Source organism: Thamnophis elegans, chromosome 4 (genome assembly GCF_009769535.1).
Source record: "Thamnophis elegans isolate rThaEle1 chromosome 4, rThaEle1.pri, whole genome shotgun sequence".
Classification (NCBI taxonomy): domain Eukaryota; kingdom Metazoa; phylum Chordata; class Lepidosauria; order Squamata; family Colubridae; genus Thamnophis; species Thamnophis elegans.
The window spans coordinates 98,784,288-98,805,363 of record NC_045544.1 but is presented as its reverse complement, the minus strand read 5'-3'; the positions used below and the strand labels follow the sequence as shown (position 1 = coordinate 98,805,363).

At 39.1% G+C, this 21,076-nt stretch overlaps 1 protein-coding gene across 1 annotated transcript in view; it reads left to right on the top strand.

Moving 5' to 3' along the window:
- The first annotated feature begins 1,572 nt into the window (after positions 1-1,572).
- PPP2R5D (protein phosphatase 2 regulatory subunit B'delta) overlaps positions 1,573-21,076 on the top strand; it is a 50,726-nt gene continuing 31,222 nt past the window's right edge. Inside the window, exons 1-3 of the mRNA XM_032215667.1 lie at positions 1,573-1,708; positions 5,397-5,483; positions 20,224-20,431. Coding sequence (XP_032071558.1) covers positions 1,682-1,708; positions 5,397-5,483; positions 20,224-20,431 — 322 coding nt within the window. The 5' untranslated portion in view covers positions 1,573-1,681. The remainder of the gene's footprint in view (positions 1,709-5,396; positions 5,484-20,223; positions 20,432-21,076) is intronic.

The following is a 21,076-nucleotide window of genomic DNA, read 5'->3' as shown; positions in this document are numbered from 1 at the left end:
CTGCCCATTCTTACACCATCCATTTTAGTATCTTTGTGATGTTCAGAATCTGTGCAAGTGTACAATATTTGTTATAATACCACAGGAATATTACTGTTGATCATAACATTTTTGTGGGTTTATCTAATCATATAGCTATTGCTACGAATCCTTTTAAACTGGCATTGTATACTTACGTTTTGGGGAATAAATTCTATTAAATATTATAGAATGCATATATTTGCCACATATGTTGTTGATCTAGTCCTTTTATTTTTAGTTAAAAATAAATTTAGCTGAACTCAATAGAGTTATTATAAACTGCACATGCTCATTTAATTTCAGAAGGGAAAATAGGTTTCCAAGATTGTAATATTTATAAATCTTCACAATTTCTTCTCAAACTACTTCTAATATTTCGATCTATTGTTTTTCATTATAATTTCTATACAGCCCATCTAAAGACTAGATTTCTAACTGACCTAATCATGTTTATGAAAAAGTCACTGAATAGCTTGGCAAAATTGTATTAATCTGTAACATTTATGATTTGATTCTGTTTGCTTAACATGTTTTATCACAGCAACTGAAGTTTATATGGTAAATAATAGCACATAATAGAACACATTTTCATGATGTGTGAATAATTATTTTAAGTGTAGATATACTTTTTCCATAACATTTGAATTCTATTTAATTTTATATTGCTTTTCTCCAATGAGTATGAGATCCATAAGCCCAGCAAAGGTGCTTTAAATTCCAGCCTTGTTTTCATTTTCGGCCCAATGAAAACCAAGGCCTAATGCAACCAAACTGTGTAAATCCAGCCTGGATGACGTTTATTGAACCCTATACCAAAAAAGTGGGGGGAAATCATTTCCAGTGGATATGGAATAATCTAGTTTTTTTTCTTATAAATTTCCATGAAATTTAAACTCACTAAAATTACTCTGCATAAATTTTAATTTGCATTGTATCAGAGAATAGCTATAGGATACTTTTATTTTCATATTTGTAAGAAATGATTGTACCGAATTGGCACAGTGTCAACAAATCAGCAATACCAAAACATCACGAGATAATGAAGAACATATATTCATATCAAATTTGTAAAAAAAATGCTAGCAAAATTAACTGCAATGCAGTTGTCATTCTTCCCAGTAGCTTCCTGACAAATTTCTCCGAGGAATTTTGTCTATTGGGCTGTTTCTCCTTGACAATGACACAGAAAACCTGTGTTACATTGTACCGATAGTCCGCTATTTCACAAATGACTCCCGTGTACTATACACATTTTACGCGCCCCTTCCAACTTCTTTAAAGCAGGAATGGCGACCCCGATGCACATCCTGCCAATCCCAGCACTGCCCAAAGCCGCCGAGCATTTTGTGCCCCCCCCTCCCGCAATCACAATTGCTTTGCAAACTGGCAAAACCTCTCCCAGTCTCTCCCGCCTCTCTCCTGTCCTTCAAAAGCCTCTTGAGATAAGCAGCCAATGAGAAAATTCACGGCGATGACCTCTGGCCAATGAAGTAAAAGTGACGAATCAGTCGTCAGGCGGTTTTGGGGCAGTAGGCCCAATCGCCACGATCTGCCACTCCTGCGCAGAGGGAGGCAGCGACAGTGAGCACAACCGAGAGAAGGAGGCCGAGCCGGCGGGAGAGGCCGAGCGGGTCAGCTCGTAGTTCTTTCAAGATCCGGGATGCCCTACAAGCTGAAAAAAGAGAAGGTGAGGGGGGCAAACGGGTAGGTCAGGAGGATGCTATGTTAGGAGGACGGAAATGCCCTAGTGCAAAAAACATGCCCAGGCCTGGCAAAGACCGACTCCGGGGCCTCCGCCGGGAGAGGAGCCTCCCCACCCGCGCGTCTCAAGCCGCAGGCTGGCAGGGCGGGTACGGGGGCTGCTGCAGCACTTTTATTTGCAAGAGTCACGGCAGCCCTTTTCGGGCGACGCAGGCAGGATCCGCGTCGTGCAACAGTTCCAGGAAGCGATCAAGGCATACCTGCGTGCAAGCAGACCTAGGTTTGCCACACATACAAACGTCGCCCGGCGCGCTTATACTGACACGCACGGTGCAGACAATGCAGTTTAGATTACCTCTGGCGAAGGCCTTTGGCGGTGGGGTTGTGTAGAGCGAGGCGCTTGGAGAAAAAGCCGGCTTACGGGCGCCGCTCCCGCAGGAACCTCCAAAGAGGAAAGGCGGATCGAAGTTGTGCGTTTCAGTGGCCTGTTCATAAATAAAAGGACCGTGGATGTACCTGCATCGCGGAATGGAAAATGCCGGGGGCTCGTACGATTACAGCTCAAGATTAAGATGTGCAAAAGCCGCGGGGTGGGGGGGGGGGGGGGGGAGACAACTGCACGATGCATAGACAATTGCGGAGGTGGGGAACAGAGGAGGAGGGTTGGTTGAGGAAACATGAGAGAGGATTTAGTAGAGATTGGCCCGGTTTTGCAATACAGAAGATCATGCTACAAAGAGTGAAAACAAAATGCACATTCTCACTTTGGTAGTAGAGATTTTTAATAGGCGAGTAGTTGCAAAAGCGCTGTTCTCTTTGTTAGGCGTGTATTTACTGGCCTTCCACGTTCATGCAGGTTTTTGCATGAGATAGACACTATGGCATAGATAGGCCTTACATTCATCTTTATGGAAGGTACCATTGGTAGTCTTAGAGAGACTCTGCCCTCTTATCCAACATTGCACACTTAGGAAGTTGTAGAACACATCAGAGCCATTGTTGCCATTCTTACTAGATTGTGCAGTACCTAAGATTGATATAGACAAAACTGTGTACTTGTTCCAAAAACATTGCTAAGGAGCTAGAGATTAAGCAAATTCAAGGACTGTGCATGTGCAGGCTGACATAATGCTCCAATGGTGCATGTACTTGAATAGCATACAACAATACAAGTGTGTGGGCATGCTTAAGTTGGTATGTTTGAGAAAGGAGCACTTTGAACAAATAGTATTGATAGTATTTTGTGTCAGCAAATATTTTGTATGCCATATGTGCAGATAGATGCAAAATACATTGTGCAGATGCTGAGAATACTGGTATAAGTGGACCTTGATTTATGGTCACAGTTAGGACCTGAACTTCCATCACAAAGCAATGTGGTCATTAAGCGAATCTGTCAGCCTTCCTAACTTTGCTTGTTGAAAACCCCTGGGAAGGTTGCAGATAACGATCATGTGACCCCAGAATGCTGCAACTGTCATAAACATATGCTGATTGCCAAGTGCTTGAATTTTGTTATATGACCACAAGGACACTCCAATGATCATTAATGTAACTCACTTTTTTCAGTGTTTTTCATAATTTGGAATGGTCGTTAAATAAATGGTTGTAAGTTGAGGAGTACCTGTAGATTTTAAATGGGCACATGTAATGGACATTACAAAATCATGTAATGGACATTACTTATGCAGTTGTGTACAGTTGCAAGTAGATGGTAGGCTTTGTTTCCCTAGGTGGCAGAAATCTACAAAAGGTACATCAGGAAGATGAGTATAAGCACAGATCTGATCAAATAATAAAAGGGCACACCAATAAAGAACATTAGTGGAATGCAAGTTAATATCTGTGTAAAGTTCATGAATGCATATATAGTACATGGCAGAAATGCATTGATCAGTTGCAGAGAAGAGGTACCCCTTGTAGAGTACATAGTCATGCTAAGTCTAAGATTGAGAAATATGGCATGTCCAGTAATGGAAAATGATCATGCTTTCCTTGGAGATTTCAAGTTTATGTCTAAAGTACAATAGTTCTGTCTAGAACTAGCAATAGTGCTGTCTAAGTTGTAAAAATCTGGATGTGTCCTAGATAGCAACAAATATGTCTTTGTATTATTTGAGGTCGGCTGTGTTTTTGTAATCCAACTGAGAAAGATAGCTGTTTAAAACCTGGAAAACTGCATCTTAGCAGTGTAAAAGAGACTACAGGTGTCAACAGTTTGAGCTGGCAACAAATGGCTTGATACCTTTATTTGACTTTGTATATAAAACATTTTAAATTCAAACATCATTGAAAGTGCTTTCAGTGCTAAATGGCCATTTTAACTTTAAAGTAGGTTGGAACAGTTCTGGTAGGATTGGAAAAGCTTGTTTCAAACTTGAAACAGGTATTTCGAGCTTAATACATTTTTCATGTACTTAGTCTTGACACATTTACTTTTAGTCTTTACACATTTTTACAACTATGCTCAGTTGATTTCAGCAAGGCTTTTGTCTTAGAAGACATTTGTAGGACGTCTTCTGCTACTATATTGTGTGTGTTCTAGAGTTTTCTTCTACATTTTATATTTTTCCTCTTTTAAATATGTTTCTAAATGTCAACTTTGTAAACTTTTGCACAGTCTTAACATAATTTGGGTGCATCCTATTAGTTAAGAAGAATGATACAAGTCTTAATTAAACTAAGAAAAAAAGACACAATTCATAGCACCTAAATAACATACATACAGTTTAATCCACTAGCAGGCTATGTTGTAGTCTGTAAGGTGAAACACAATATTCAAATTTTTTGAACAAAATACAATAACATACATTATTAGAATTGTGCTGTTGCCATAAATGACAATTTTTTTAAAAAGTCATTTAAAAAACTACTGTACATCTGACAATGTGTTTTGAAAACTTAGAGGGTAGGTGGGAACTTTTTTGCCTTTGCTTGGAATGATGATAGTTATACTTTCTTTTTTCTTGTCATAAAAGTAGAATTATGTCAGTTCTAGTTTCTCTATCTCCACAACAACCAGTAGTATCAATTCAGCTAATATTATTTTCATTGCCTTGCTCTCTTTGGTAGCAAAACCTATCAAATCTCTTCTGGCAATAAGTCTAACAGATTTATTGTGGACTATATTTTTGTAGATTGTAATTTACTTCAGAATATGCAACTGTTATGTACCTTGTGATGTTTAGAGGTGACCAAACTTGATAAATAATGTTGATGTTTAAACCACCACAGATCTCTCTCAATTTTTACTGTCTAGGAAAATACAACTATCCCACAGGAAATATCAGTTAGATTCACTTGTCTTGGCAGAGCCCAGCAGAGACTCAACAGTTTAGTTTAAAACTACAGTCAAAAGGCACTTTTGCAGGGTGGGGTAGAGGGAAGGGCTTAACAAAATTGGGTGACCATTCTAAAAGGAGAAGAATAAATCATTCTGGGGAACTGCCTCAAGAGTGATTTGCTTTGCCCAGATCTATCCTATGCTGGGAAAAGGATTTCTATTTGCATGAGTTTGTGCAATATGGTACAGTATAGCAGTTTTGTTTATAGGAAAGTGCCTGTTTTTCACTTGCATGGTACCTATCTTGAGGACAGTTTTGTGGATCACTGCATCTAAATATGTTTGGCTGGTTCTGCATTTGTATCTTTCATTTCTTCTGCCTTTCTTCTAGGAGCCTCCAAAATCTACTAAAAGCACTACAAAGGCCAGCAGCAGCAGTGGAAAGGATGGAGGTAATGCAACAGAGAATTCAGAAGAGGTAATGGATTGAATTAATATCTTTTTTTTTTACTTTTCTAGATTTATTTTCTGAGCCTCTGATTAGGGTGACAAATTGATTCAGAGAGAGAAAACGACGACTATTCTTTTTCTTATGCCTTGATAAAGTTCTAACCTACCTCTCCCTACATTAATGCTGTTTAGAAATTCTTGATTACAATTTCCGTAATCCCCAGTTTGCTGGGTATTACAAGAATTGGGGTCCATTACAGCTGGAGTACATGGTATGGAGAAAAGAAAGCCAACAAAGAGACTTGTAATAAACAACTATCCTAAATTCTCTTCTAGTTATAGAATCAAGATTTGGATAACTTGTAGCCTTTGACCTAAATTACAGAGTGGTTCACAAGCAGATAGTTCAGACCCCTACCAAGTATGATCTTTTTCTCTTGTAACAATCTCTGGGGCTTGTCTGTGCATCCTGCACTTTGGGGCTTGTGGGCCTCTGCTTCTATGGACCTGGTGCTTAGTGCTATTCTTGTGCTGCTATGATCAGTGCCTCAGTGCTGTCTTTTAGTTCAGCCTTTTCCAGCCACTGGTAGGATTTCCCAATGTCTGTTACCTCAGCTATCTGTGGATGGTATATCCCATGCAGGGTCTTATCTTGCCATGACACTTCCTCTGCTTGATCTTCCTCCCACATCTGCTGCTGCCTCAGGCATTCTCTCAGCAGCTCATCTTTAGGTGCCATCTTACTGATGTAGTCGTGCGTGCTCTGGGTCTCATCTGTGACTGTGGCTTCGGCACTCACCAGATGGTGAGTGTGTGTGTGTGTGTGTATGTGTGTGTCTTGTGTGTAAACAAGACACATTTTTTTCCAAAATGAAAATTATTCAAGGAAAAAACCCTACAACTGTTCATAGAGTCATAAAAGGTGTATCAGTACAATGGTAATCTCAGAATGTTTTGAGTTTTAGTGCTTTTTTGAAGATAATTAATGATAAGTTCAGAAAGGTACATGTGGCAGAATAAATGTATTACTTGTTAGTGCATGAAATATATCCTGCTGATAAACAGCAACCAATGTTTGAAAAAGTTTGGAATAATTTTCTTTGACTGCCGAAAATAGCACAAGCAAGTAAAGAAAGACTGAAAACTTCAAGTAATTCTAGTGGAGCCTTCCCCAACTTGCTTCCTCAGATATGTTTGAAGACTCTAGAACAGTGTTTCTCAACCTTGGCAACTTGAAGATGTCCGGACTTCAACTCCCAGAATTCCCCAGCCAGCGAATGCTGGCTGGGGAATTCTGGGAGTTGAAGTCCGGACATCTTCAAGTTGCCAAGGTTGAGAAACACTGCTCTAGAATTCCCAGCCAGCATGGCTGCTGGTTCTGAGAAGTGGTAAGGAAAGCAGTCAAAGCAGAGCAGTAGTTGAGGTAGAGATGAAAAATGCAATTAGCTCTGTGTGGTTTGAGGAGGCTTTTGTTGGACACTAATACATGCTAGCTTTATGTAGTTATCAGCCCTTATAAGTAAACTATACAGGAAACAGGACAATATGCGCTAATTCTTTCTTGTAAGGCTACATTGCAAGTCTGAAGGCACAAACTTCCTGCCTTCACTTTTTACTATTTGAACCATTAGAGTGTATATTTCCTATTTTTTTTTTCTCTTACTGTTAAGTGACTGCAGGCTCCTGCCTCTCGCAACAGAATATTTCCTTCACTCCCCGAGGTCATTCATGCATTTCATTACATCAGTACATGGTGTAGTTTGCTTATTCATAATTTGTTCATTAATCTGAAATTTGTTATGTTCGTGCTGCATTCTAAATTTTTAAGTCATTGTGCACAAGCTACAGTAAGTGTATGGGATTGAAGAACATATTAAACCAAAAACAAAGCAGCTACTACCTTATATTTAAAATAAAACAAAATACTTCCCTGCACTTTCAAAGCATGTGGTGGGGAAGGCTAGGCTAGGCCTTATTTCTTTGCCATGACCTTTCTGTCGATCAAATAATTGTTGACTGCTTTGCACTGACTTCTGGGTAGATCAACCCTTGGATACTCATTTGTTTTTAGAGTAAGTACAGCTAAGGAAAGTTCTTCACAGCAGAAAAGAAAGCTTGGCTTTTAAAAACAGGTATAAAAAGAACAGTGGATAAAGGCCCAAACGCACAAGTAAGGGCGAATATTGAAAAGAAAGTCAAGAGAGCAAAGGCAACTTCAGAGCCAACATTGATAACAAGCCCTTGTTTGTCCTGGACCCCGTTAGTGAGAGCAGGATGCTGGTAAAATGTAAAGAGTTAGAAGAAGGAATCCAGTCTCTGCCAGAAAACAACCATTTCTTACTGATTCTGTCAACTTCTGCATTCACAGTGCAGTTTTTATTTAGTTCTTTTATGTGGAACTAGAAATCTTCAACATTGCGTTGTACCTCCTTTCCCTAGCAGTGTACAACAAAGAATATACTCAAACAGGAGTGCTGATTATGTTTTTTGATTTTTCTTTTCTTTTTGTTAAAAAGAAATAGTTCCTTTTTCATACGTTAGGTATGAAGACGGCATAGGAAATACCCTTTCATATAAAAAGGAGTGAAGGATACTCTATCCTCTTTACCTGTTTAAATTGGGCAGCTTGTCACCCAAAAGGTACTCGTAATCTTCTGTCTAATTTCCAATGGTTTCTGTAAGAGATCATTAAAGAGGCTATTTGCCAGTTATTTTATCTTGAAATCCCATAGTTATCTTAATTCCTTCCGGCTGCATCATTATAGAATCATAGAATTGAAAAACATCTCAGAACTCATCTAGTCTAGTCCTCCGTTCAGTGCAAGGTGTTTTCCCAGACTTTTTCAGAAATTGGAAGAGAGAGTGCTGTTTACTGTATTTCACCCTATCCTTGCAGATGAAATATGGGAAATAAATCTAATAATTAATGACATAAAAAATGAACTATTTCCCACATGCAACTTATCCTGATTAGAACAGTTGATCAGTGGAACAACTTTCCTCCAGAAATTGTGAATGTTTCAACACTAGCAGTTTTTAAAAAGAGATTGGACGACATTTGTCTAAAATGCTATAGGGCTTCCTGCCTGGGCAGGGGGTTAGACTAGAAGACCTCCAAGGTCCCTCCCAACTCTGTTATTCTCTTATCTGTCTGTTAGTGTGTGCTGCTTTTTTTTTAAAAAGAGAAAGTGGTAGGAGTCTCTACAGTTTTTAACAGTACCTGTATCTTTGGTTCAAAAGAGGCCATCCTTTCTATTTCTTCTTGTTCTCAAAATAGGACAGGGAGTATTTAGCCAACAAACTTTGAAAAAATGTATTGCTGAGCGAACTACAATAATTTACATGAAAACACTTCAAAATATTCTGAACATCTCTTAAAAATAATATATCCAATAGATGGGCTGACTCTATCAGAAATTCTCTAGTGAGGCCATATTAGTAATAATATTCCGGATGTTAACTGTTTGACATTTTGACTGCTTAAACCAATACAGTGTTTCTCTCCCTTTTTAAGGCACTTTGTTCAAGTTTCTGGAATTGAAAAGTGGCACAAGACCTCTTTGGATTTATAATGAATTGGCTGTGGTGAATCTCGTTAATATGCAGTGGGCAGCCCTGTAGACTGGCAAGCTGCCCTATTGTCCTTGGAAAAAAAGAGGAGAGCAAGTATTATGCAGGGAAAAAAAGAGGGTATATGCCATCCATTTCCTAATGTCACTGGAAAGCATCATTTTGTATCACACATTATTTTCTAGTCCAGGGAATCAATATGTTTCTCCCACTTTTTCTTATTATCTATTTTTCATTCTAGTTCCTAACCTATGATGACTTATCTGCGATCCATTGTGGGAGTGTTTACAAGCTTATAGGGACAGCTGCTTCCATTTGAAATTTCTTTATTGTACTGCTTTGAATTAGCCAGCAAGTTGCTAAGGGATAGATTTGTGAGGGGAAAAAAATGAAGTCAGAGCCATTGGTATAATTCCAGTAGATGTTTTGTCAGCGTTGGTCACTGAGCCTCTGTTGCAAAATGAGGGCAGCATTTGGAAATAGATCCAGCTGAATTCTTTTTCATTTGGTGCTAGTATTTTTTGTCTTCTTAGTTTCCATGTGCCTGTCAGTTTCAGCCTTTTCTTTTATTAATGTACGGGTAGTCCTTGAGTTATAACCACAATTGAGCCTGACATTTCTGTTGCTAAGCCAAACAGTTGATAAGTGAGTTTTGCCCCAGTTTATGACCTTTCCTGCCACAATGATTAAGTGAATTCCTGCAGTTGTTAAGTTAGTAACATTAATAGCTCCCCCTGTTGACTTTGTCTGAAGGTCACAAAAGGTGATCAGACACTGCAACTATCATAAATACATGCCAGTTGTCAAGTACCAGTGGTGGGTTTCAGCCGGTACGTCCTGGTACAGGCGTACCGGTGGCAGCTGGGAGCAGTGGCCACCGTACCAGAATGGTGTTTTGTTGCCCCCTCGCGTGTTTCTTACCTGCTTTTAAGCCAACCGTGCCATTTGCACATATGCGCGCAGCATATGGTGCCTGTGCGACCTTAGCCGAGCAGCTGGAGTGTCGCAGGGCGGTGGGTGCGCATGCATGCACAGGGTGCGTGCCCGAGGTGGATGCCCGGCCTCGTCGCAGCGTACCAGTTGCGACGGGATCTGGAACCCACCACTGCCAAGTACCCGGACTTTGGTCACATGACCAGGGGGATGCTGCAACAGTTGAAAAAAACAGTTGAAAAAAAGTGTGAACAAGGGTCATAAGTAATTTTTTTCAATGCTGTTGTAATTTTGAATGCTCACTAAATGAATGGTTGCAAGTCGAGGACTACCTGTAATTGTTATGCCAAGTCCTCTTTCATTCCCTTGATTTGGCAGAATTTTGAAAAAGATGTGTGGCAGCAATACCCATTTCTGCATAGAATTTTGGGTTGATAATTCTCTTGTGTTATTTTATTAATATATGCATTGTTCTGGGAACCAACAAAGGAGAATATTTGTAGCTCAGGGTTGAAATGAGGGGTTCTTGATGCTCTCTGGGCTTGTTTGTTTTCTTGCAAATGTTTCCTTACCCGAACTAGGTAACATCATTAGTTGTCTAGCAAGGAGGACTGTTTGTTGTTGTTTTGTATTCTGGTGCCTTGCCTGTCTGGGTGGGCGGGGGAGGTCTTAGAGAATCTTTGGTTGGGCTGTTTACTGATGATTCTTTGGCAGTTTCTTGATTGGGGTATTGCTTATTTGATTGCTGGTATGGAATTAATCTATGCTGATCTGAGTGCTGATTACTGGTGGAGAGGTGCTGGAGTCTTTTTCTCTTTTGGGCTGGTTGATTATCTCTTTTGCATATGCAAAAAAGATAAGACCACCCCCACCCACACAGACAGGCAAGACATCAGAATATAAACTGACAGAAAACAGCACTGATGATATTACCTAGTTAGGATAATGAAACATCTGCAGGAAACAAACAAGCTCAGAGACTATCAAGGACCCATCATTGTTCTTGGTGTGAAATGAAAAAGAAATAGCAATCTTTCTAATATTGTTCCAAGAAAACCAAATAAATACTCACAACCTGGACAATGAGGATAGGATACTGGAATGTGAGTTCCATTGGTGAGAATGTATCCAACAAATCTGCTATGGAAGAACTGAGGATAGTTATAAGGCACTGTGTGTGTGTGTGAGAATGTGTGTGATTGCTGTGATTGGGTTGATGTGTCCAAAGGCAAAAGGAAATATGCTGCTGAAATATATACTTGCTACCGTGTTACCGTGCTTGGCCTTATTTTCTGGAAGGTCTTAATATTTTAGAGGTGACAAGTGTGGTCACTTCATGGCTGCTGCTGTGTTGCAATATTTTTTGGGAAGGCTTATTTTAGCGCATGTGCTCAAAAGCCCGATTGGGCTTATTATCTGATGAGGTCTTATTTTCAGGGAAACAGGGTATTGATACATTGAAAGTCAGAACCATATCAGCGCAAAAATGTCAAGACTGAACGCTGAAATTCTGGCATTCAGTGAACTCCAATGGTTCACTTAACATAAGAGGAGCATCTACTGTGGACATTAAAATTGTGGAAGCAACAGTAGATGTCATGATTAATAAAGAAGTGCTAGACTCAATGACAAAATAATCTTGGTTTGAGTCATGGTAATTCTTTTGAAATTATAGTGATCCAGATCTGTGGTATAACTGCAGATGAAACTGATGCCCAACAGTTCTATGCTCCTTTGTGGCATAATAGAAAGTAGTACCTACCTATAGAAAGTTAGCACCCACCCCTCTTAGAAGAATGAAATATTCTAGGAAATATTATATTTCCCCTAAAAGAGAAAGAGAAATATTAAAGAAGACAGAAACTCAGAGCTTCTACTTCCTGCCCCCAGCAGATATTTGGTGCCCATTGAGAAGGACTGGGCCAGCCTATCTACAAAACAAAAGGCCTTCAGCTCTAGGGTGATGGGATTAAGAGATGACCCTCCAGGACATAATAGGATTATCTAGCAGCAGGACTCACTGCGTTGCAAAATCACCTGAGGACATTGCATCACCCTCCAGGCTTCAACCAAACTTGATTCAGACAAACATGACCCCATGGGAGTCTGACTACAGCCAATAGAATACATTTCTTGCACAGGAACAGGAAGCTCAAGGACAAGGCCCAAGAGAGGGTATAAATAACCCTTACTCCACTCCATGTGGTCAGCTGTCCAGGACCTCAAACATATGTGCTCCTGTTTATCAATAAACCATCTTTCCAATCAGCCTCCATGGTTCCAGTGTCTTTCTCCCTGCTTGGAACTGAACCAGATGTACAAAGATGATTAGGGGATTGGAGACTAAAACATGAAGAACGGTTGCAGGAACTGGGTATGTCTAGTTTAATGAAAAGAAGGACTAGGGGAGACATGATAGCAGTGTTCCAATATCTCAGGGGTTACCACAAAGAAGAGGGAGTCAAACTATTCTCCAAAGTATCTGAGGGTAGAACAAGAAGCAATGGATGGAAACTAATCAAGGAGAGAAGCAACTTAGAACTGAGGAGAAATTTCCTGACAGAACAATTAATCAGTGGAACAGCTTGCCTGCAGAAGTTGTGAATGCCCCAACACTGGAAGTCTTTAAGAAGATGTTGTATAGCTATTTGTCTGGAATGGTATAGGATTTCCTGCCTAAGTAGGGGGTTGGACTAGAAGACCTCCAAGGTCCCTTCCAACTGTGCTATTGTATTGTATTTCTTCCAACAGCATCAAAAGAAAACATAAGTAGTGCTTGATTTCTGACCATAATTGAACCTAAAATTGCAGTCATAAGTTGAGGTATCACATGACTGGATAAATGTTTTGGCATTTTTGTTTCAGAAATTGTTAAGCAAACATGATGGTAGTTAAACAAATCCGTTATACCTAATGGGCATTTTTTTTTTGCCCGGAACTGGAGGTAAGTGAGGAAACTGGCAAAAAAGTAAAAAATTGCAGTCATGTGACTGCAGAACACTACAAATAGTCATAAAGTTGAGCCAGTTGTCAAGCACCCAAAATGCGATCATATGCCCAGATTCTGGCATTCATTTCATAGGGAATGAATTAAGAATTTGAAAGCAGTTTGAACTGTTTTCCCCAGAATATGAGACGGAAGGACTAACCATCCTTTTCCCAAATAAGACACTGAAACTTCTATTTGTTTGTCTTTAGTAATGTATTTTATTGTTGTTTAGTCGCTATGGTGTTGTATAGTCACAAAGACTAAACTTTTTGTGACCCCAGGGACCTCCCTAATTTGCCCAAATTCATGTTCATTGTGTCGATGATGCTATATCTAACCAATGTTTTATCTGTTTCTATTTATTTTCTGACCCTATTCAGCCCAAAGATCTCTGTTTCAGTATCTTGACTGAGCTGGAACCAAATATTTTAGAATATATATTTATTTATTAGATTTATAGGCTGCCCATCTCACTATCGAGGTGGCTCTGGGCAACTTAATATGAAATTAAGTGAGCCCCAGAAAATATTGGGCAATTTGGAAGAGTTTTATGAAATTCCAGCAGAACAAGATTTTGCTTGTTTGTTTGTTCATTCATTCGTGCATTCATTCATTCAATTTCTATGGCTGCCCATCTCTGTCAATGACTTTGGACAACTCTAGATACTGCTCTTGAGATGCTGCTTGCAGTTTGTAAGGAAGAATGGAAAACACAGTGTCATCCTGTCTACCGGTATTTAGCTTGGCCCACCCATCTCCAGGTGGGCCAAGGTTGAGAAGCACTGCTCTAGAGGATGGTAGAGGACAGGAAGGCTTGGAGGAACGTTGTCCATGTGGTCGCGATGGGTTGGACACGACTTCGCAACTAACAACTATAAGTGCCAATGCCATGCAAATTAGTGAAGAAATACTGTAGGGAAACCAATACTCAAAAATCTATGGAGGTGGTAACTTTAACCATGAAATAAAGGTACCTGCTACTTGGACTAGATAGCTAAGGATTATGACAAATCAAGACAAAATATTGAATTGTAGGGAGATTATAGTACCAACAAAGTTACTATTAATTATAGGTAGTCCTCGACTTACAACAGTTCTTTTAATGACCATTTGAAGTTATAACAGCAGTGACAAAAGTGATTTATGATCGTTTTTCACACTTATGACCATTGCAGCATCCCATAGTCACATAGTCAACATTCAGGCACTTGGCAACTGACTAATATTTATGACGGCTGCAGTGACCCAGGATCATGTCATCCCCTTTTGGGAACTTCTGACAAGCAAAGTCAATGAGGAAGCCCGATTCACTTAACAACTGTGTTATTAACTTAACACCTGTTATGATTCACTTAACAACTGTGGCAAGAAAAGTCATAAAATGGAGCAAAACTCACTTAACAAATGTCTTATTTAATAACAGAAATTTTGGGCTCAGTTTTGGTCGTAAGTGGAAGACTACCTGTGCATGGTCTTCAGAAAGGTTAAATGAACTTTGAACTATGATGCTGAAGAAAACATATTTTGTATAATAATAAGAACAAACCAATACTGAATACAGTAAAACCAGACAACTAATTAGAAGCACTAACAGTGACAAATAATGCAGAAGGAAGCCTTTAGAGATGCTCCTGATGCTTAGAAAATTTGAAGACAATAGAATAAAAAGGCTTGCAGAAGACAAGATGGCTAGATATTTTCAGTGATATCACAAACTTGAATTTAGAGGAACTTAAATAAGTAGTTACTGATGGGTAAGCATTGCTCTTTAGAAGGCCAAATCCTGAAGATGAAACTCAAATACTTTGGCCACCTAATGAGGACTCACTAGAGAAGAGCCTAATGCTGGGAAAGATTGAGGGAAAAGAAGAATGGGACGACAGAGAATGAGGTGGCTGGATGGAGTCACCGAAGCAGTAGGCGTGAACTTAAATGGACTCCAGAGGATTGTAGAGGATAGGAAGGCCTGGAAGAACATTCTCCATGGGGTCGTGATGGGTTGGACACAACTTCACAATTAGCAGCAACAACAAAGCATGGTGAAATGTTCATTGGTTCACAAGGATCACAAGTGAAAGACTACTCAACATTCTATAACTAGAATGCCAAGTTTCTGTTTTTGTTTGGTTTGTATTACATTTTCAGAAGCATCTGTCTTGGGAGACTTTTAATTAGTTCTTTATGAAATCCCAACTGAATTTTCACAGAGAAAAACAATAGAAATTTATAAGAAGAATTGTTAACATAATAAACACACTTTACTATTCAGTTGAAGGCCCTGGATTCAAACTTTTCCAAAATTCAGTGTAAACTGCTATGTTAGGAGTAGAGCAGGAGCTTTATTGTCCAGGGTCCTGGATTCATTTCTGGACTCAGGAAACCTAATATCAGTCAGTTTAGAGATGCTAGATAGATTAGTGATCTTGTATAGTATAATATAGCTTTAGTATGAACTCTGTTCTTACTATGATGACACTGGTTTTGCAATTTGACCTTTATAATTCCTTGGAGCTTCAACAGGAAAAATTTTCTTATCCTCTGTGTAGGTAGTAGGGTTTTTATTCACACTTCTCACAGCTGACAATTCTTAAAGCAAATAGAACTTCAAAATTTATATTGTCTGTGCAATTTAGTTCTCTTTTTTTCTACTATATCTTTTCTGCTTTTGGTGTTATTTGATATGAAATTAATCTCTCAGATAAGAGACTGCTTATTAATAATCAGCAAGGATGAACTTAACACGTCATGGCTGAGTCATGCATGGGATGCTTGCCATTACATTTCTGTTGTTTTGATGACTTTTAGTTGGATGCATGAATTGTTGCCTTTTGAAGCACTGTTATTTGAATTTATCTGGAGCAGTACAAGTATTCTTTCTATAACAATCTGATCATTCGTACATGCATCGGATAATGATGTGTTGTTTTAGATAAGAAATAGGGAATATGCAAATTTGAATCAACTGTGAAGAAAAAATACTGAACATTTTGATCATTGGTGAAGGGTGTTATTCTTGCCTAACCTTTTCCAAAAATACGGGTGCATTTAAAAACTCTTTTTAGCAGATTGATTTTGTAAGATTTTAAAAAGAAATACATAATTACAAAGTGAAATACACTTTTAAAAGAGAGGGCAGAAAGATGAGCTTATCTTAAAATTACCTTTCCATGCATATTTCAACATTATAACATGAAACCAAAGGCAAGTCAAGTAGGTAATGTGTTTTCTGATTTCCTTTTCTTCCCTAATAGGTAGCACCATGTGAGCTTCTTTTAAGGTGGGGGGTTTCTTAGTTTTGAATAAGTAAGGTAATGTAGAGCAGGCAATTCTGGATTACAAAATACCTGAATGTTGGCCATATGGTATAGAAATTGTAGTTCAAAACATCTGGAAGGTACTAGATTTGTATCACTAATTTAGAAGTTCAAATGTATACCTTGTATGTTTGCTGCACAAGAAAAGAGGGTGTAAGTTGATTAAATAAATAAAATTCAGAGCGTGCTTTGAAATAATTTTATTTTTATTGTCTGTAGTGGCAAGAAATCAAACCTTATTAAATGTAACATGACTGAATATAACTAAAATCCCAAATTAATTAGCACTTTTCTCATCTGTTGTGGGCATACCTTGATGAATACATCATATAATGGAACTACATATTATAAATATAATTTCAATGGTCATTTTTATAGAAGTATTGTTTTGAGAATGTAATACGCTTCCTGTTTGTATAAATAGCCCTTTGCTGTGCAAGATAAGAAAAGGCATTATGAATTGTCTTAGTGCCATTTTTTTCAATTTGTTCCCTAATATATTTCAGAATCTATATCTATTTTACTTTTAAGAGATTAATAGGTCAAGTAACAAAATAAAAAACTATTTGTTAATAAGTGCCTGTTGTCTTATTAAAGATACCAATGAAACTAGAAAATTATTGTTTCCCATTTTATCGAAACCATAAGGCTGTGATTATTAGCATTAGATCATACCAATTTATTAAACCAACTTCAAATTATGTGAATTAACCTTCCCTTGTTCCAAAGCTGGTAGTATAACTATATATGTTTTGGTTTGGGCAGGATAAAAATCAGTGCTTAATTAAAGCACAAAGAGGTAGTCTTTGGTTAATGACCATCTGTTCAGTGACAGTCAAAGTTTCTGCAACACTGAAGAAATGGTATTTAAAGTCTAGTGCCTGTAAAGTTAGGTTTTGCAGCTCTCCTGGCAGTCATACTAGTCACATGTAAGAATTTGGGCCAGTGCTTCAGCCCCAGTGCTGGTTCTGCTACAGTTGCCATTTAGGGGGTGCCACCTCAAACCCAGTGCCAGCCTCAATCACCTCTGCTAGCCCTTCCAGTCCCAAATGACCTTCAACTACTCGTTCTTCCCATTGTTAATAAGGTGCCCTGTGAAAGGCAATTTCTGGCCACACCAGGCCTTCTGCTCTTCCCCATATTACACACATGTGCAACCTTCTTATGATACTTTGGAAACCCTCAGAAACCTTGTGAAGCAACACAAAGAGGCTGTGCACAATTTGGAGTACATGCAATTTGGAGAAGAGCACACACCGCCTTGTTAAAGATATGTTGGGCAGAGCCATTGGAGCACAGGGTAGCAAGAATGGCTAAGCTTTTTTCTGGGGTGGCTGGCTTGAGGTGGCACACCTTGGTAGTATTTGGGCTGAAATAGAGGCCTCAGGGTGGCAGCAAGGTCTTTTCTTCAGCCCAGTGCTGCTGTTATTACCACCACGGAGTGCTGCTATGTAGGGTGGTCAAAAGGGGAGAGATGAGGGACAAGATGAGGGGGGAGTTCAAGAGAAGGCAGTCTCCTACCTAAGGCTCAGGGCAGGGATTGACGAAGCTAAAAATGGCTTGGATTGGGGTCGGTCCTTACCTAATAACTGCTGGAATTTGGTTAATGATGGCAATAGGGACTGCCAGGATTGTCCTTGCTATGTGACGTGATCACGTGATGTTGTGCTTTATAACCACATTGCTTAGCAACTGAAATTCTTGTCCTAATCACTGTTGTTAACTGAGAACTTACCTGAATAGAAGAATGATTTTTCTGTGAAGAGCACTGATGAGTGAGATTTTACTAAAAATTACAGTCTTTGATTAACCTTGCACTGTTCCTACATTTTTCACTTACCGTATTTTTTGGAGTATAAGATGCACCAAGGTTTTGAAGAGGCAATTTTTTTTAAAAAAAGTAGGTAGGTAGATAGAGGGTTAGAAAGAGAGAAAGAGAAATACAGTATGTAGGTAGGGAGAGAGATAGAGTAGTTAGTTAGGTAGGTAGGTAGGTAGGTACTGTAGATAAAGGGATATATAGAGAGAGAACTAGAGAGAGAGAGAGAGAAATACAGTAGGTAGGTAGGAAGAGAGAGAGAAATAAAGAGAAATACAATAGGTAGGAAGAGAGAGAGTAGGTAGGTTGGTAGGTAAAGGGATAGAGAGAGAAAAATAGAGAGAAAGAAATACAGGAGAGAGAGAGAGACAGAGAGATAGAAATACAGTAGGTAGGTAGGGGGAGAGAGAGAGTAGGTAGGTAGGTAGTTAGATATTTCAGGTGTATTTATCCATGTGCTGGAGAAGGAAATCGCTGACAATCTGCAGCACCTAAGACTTTGTTTCTGCTGGCACAGCACTTGATCAATGTAATTCTCATCAATCACTCTAACTAAAGAGCTTTCCAAAAGGAAAAAAAAAGAGCCGAGATGGCGCAGTGGTTAGAGTACAGTACTGCAGGCTACTTCTGCTGACTGCTAGCTGCAGTTTTTGCACTCTGCAAACCTCCCAAAAATGGCCTGTTTTTTTTAAAGGCATGAATAGCCTTTGAGGGGCTTGCAGAGTGCTCCTGGGAGGTGTGTGTGGAGGGTCAAAAACGAGCAAAAAGCGGCCCATCTTTTGCTCATTTCTGCCCTCCCCAACCCCCAGGAGCTCTCTGAAAGCCTTAATACGGCTATGCATGGCCATTTTAGTGAAGAGGCGGGGCTTCAGGAGGCAAAAATGTTGTATTCAGTATATAAGACGCACCCAGATTATCTGCCTCTTTTTTGAGGGAAAAAGGTGCGTCTTATACTCCAAAAATATGGTATGTCTATCTACCTGAGCTGTACCACTCACAATTGCAGTATAAAACAAGTAGGCTGGGAAATTTGTCTTTGATTTAGAGTCTTTCTAGTATGATTTCTTGAACTATGAAAGGAGGAATGAATACATACATACACAAAACGTATTTAAGAATACCAATACTGTCTAGACTGGGCCTCCTGGAGCAGTGTTGCCATCTAGATAGAAATAATACCAAGTCTTTTTGGGTGTTGGTAAAATTAGTACTGTATTGTATATATCTAAAATTAAACTCCAAATTGCCACCTTTTAGTAACTGTGTGTGAGAGAGACACAGTTATATATGTGTTCATAAATGTATTTTTTTCTATGTATCTGCTAGCGATGCCACACTAAAAACTGGCAGTGCTAGGGCAAAAAAACTGCTGCTAATTAAACGTAGTTATCTATATGCTGCAATTCAGTAACAAAATATAACAATAACACAAATCAAATATACTGCACCAGGGAATGATAGCTTAACTATCCGTTTCTGAGCTGGAATCCCAGCTCTCAAATCAGACTCAAAGTGGTTCGCTGTGGAAACCAGATCTTAATAGCTTTTCTGAATGCCAACAGGGTTGGTGCTGATGTAATCCTAGGGTGTGCTGTTACGCAGAAGGAGATAGTAACTGAAAGACATTTCTTCATGTTTGCAGATGTTAATGCTTTTTTAGAGGGACCTTTCAGATTTATTTATCAGCACTGATTCCTCAATACTGTGTGAGGGTCATCCAATGGATCATTCCCTAGGAGATTTAATTCCAGGCTTTGAACCCCAAATGGCTACTACTGCACGTTCCACAAAGTAAATATTTTTGAAATCCTAGATATATAGTAATAGCAATAGCACTTAGACATGTACTCTTCACAGTGCTTTTACAGTCCCCTCTAAGCAGTTTACAGAGTCAGCCTATTGTACCCAACAATCTGGGTACTCATTTTACCCACCTCGGAAGGATAGAAGGCTGAGTCAACCTTGAACTGGTGAGATTTGAACTGCTAAACTGCAGCTAGCAGTCAGCAGAAGTAGCCTGCAGTACTGTACTCTAAACACTGCGCCATCTCGGCTCTTAATTTAAATAGATAATTTAAATATAATTTGATTTTTTTAAAAATGTACATATTAACAAAAGCCTACATTCTGTATTTTTCTTCAGATCCAGCAGCAGCAGCAACAACAACAGCAGCAGCAACAGCAGCAGACCTCAAATAAGCGTCCCAGTAACAGTACCCCTCCACCAACTCAGCTGAATAAGATCAAGTACTCAGGGGGACCCCAGATTGTAAAGAAAGAACGACGGCAAAGTTCCTCTCGTTTCAACTTAAGCAAGAACCGGGAGCTTCAGAAGCTTCCTGCCCTTAAAGGTGAGAACAGATTTTCTGGGCAGGGGCAACGGGTTGTTAGGAAGATTTCAGCAGAGGAACAGATGGCTTTAACAGCCATGCTAATTTGAGTGGCTGTAGTACAGAAAAGAAATACCTCTTGAGTCTGACAAGATATCACGCTGCATTGCATTGTATTAAATTTTCCAGAGATTTGTCATTTAGAAGATATAAATAATTGTACTTATTCTCTCATGTGGTTAAGGAATTTACAAGGAGAGCATGGCTGAGACAATTAATCAGTCAGAAAAGTGATGATGTGTAGTTGTTAAGGTTTAAGGTTTAAGTACCCACTAAATAATGATGCAGCTCATTGCATGATTTGGGGGTCAAACATTCTTAGTCCATTTTTTTCACAAAGTTAGGATAAAATGAGAGGAATTTCCTTTATGGATCACTTCAAGCTCCTAGAGATGGTCATAAATAAACTATATTATGGATTAGCCAAATTCCATACTCAGCACAAGTTGCTTCCATATATTTGCTGAGAAGTAAGGTAGTAAAGTGTATGAAAGATTTGGCTGTCAAGGGCATTTTGCCTTGCGAAGTCCCTGGAAATCTCTATGTAGAAGATACTAGGACCTTGGATGGATCTGTCTTGTGCCTGGGATGTCATATGGGTTTTGT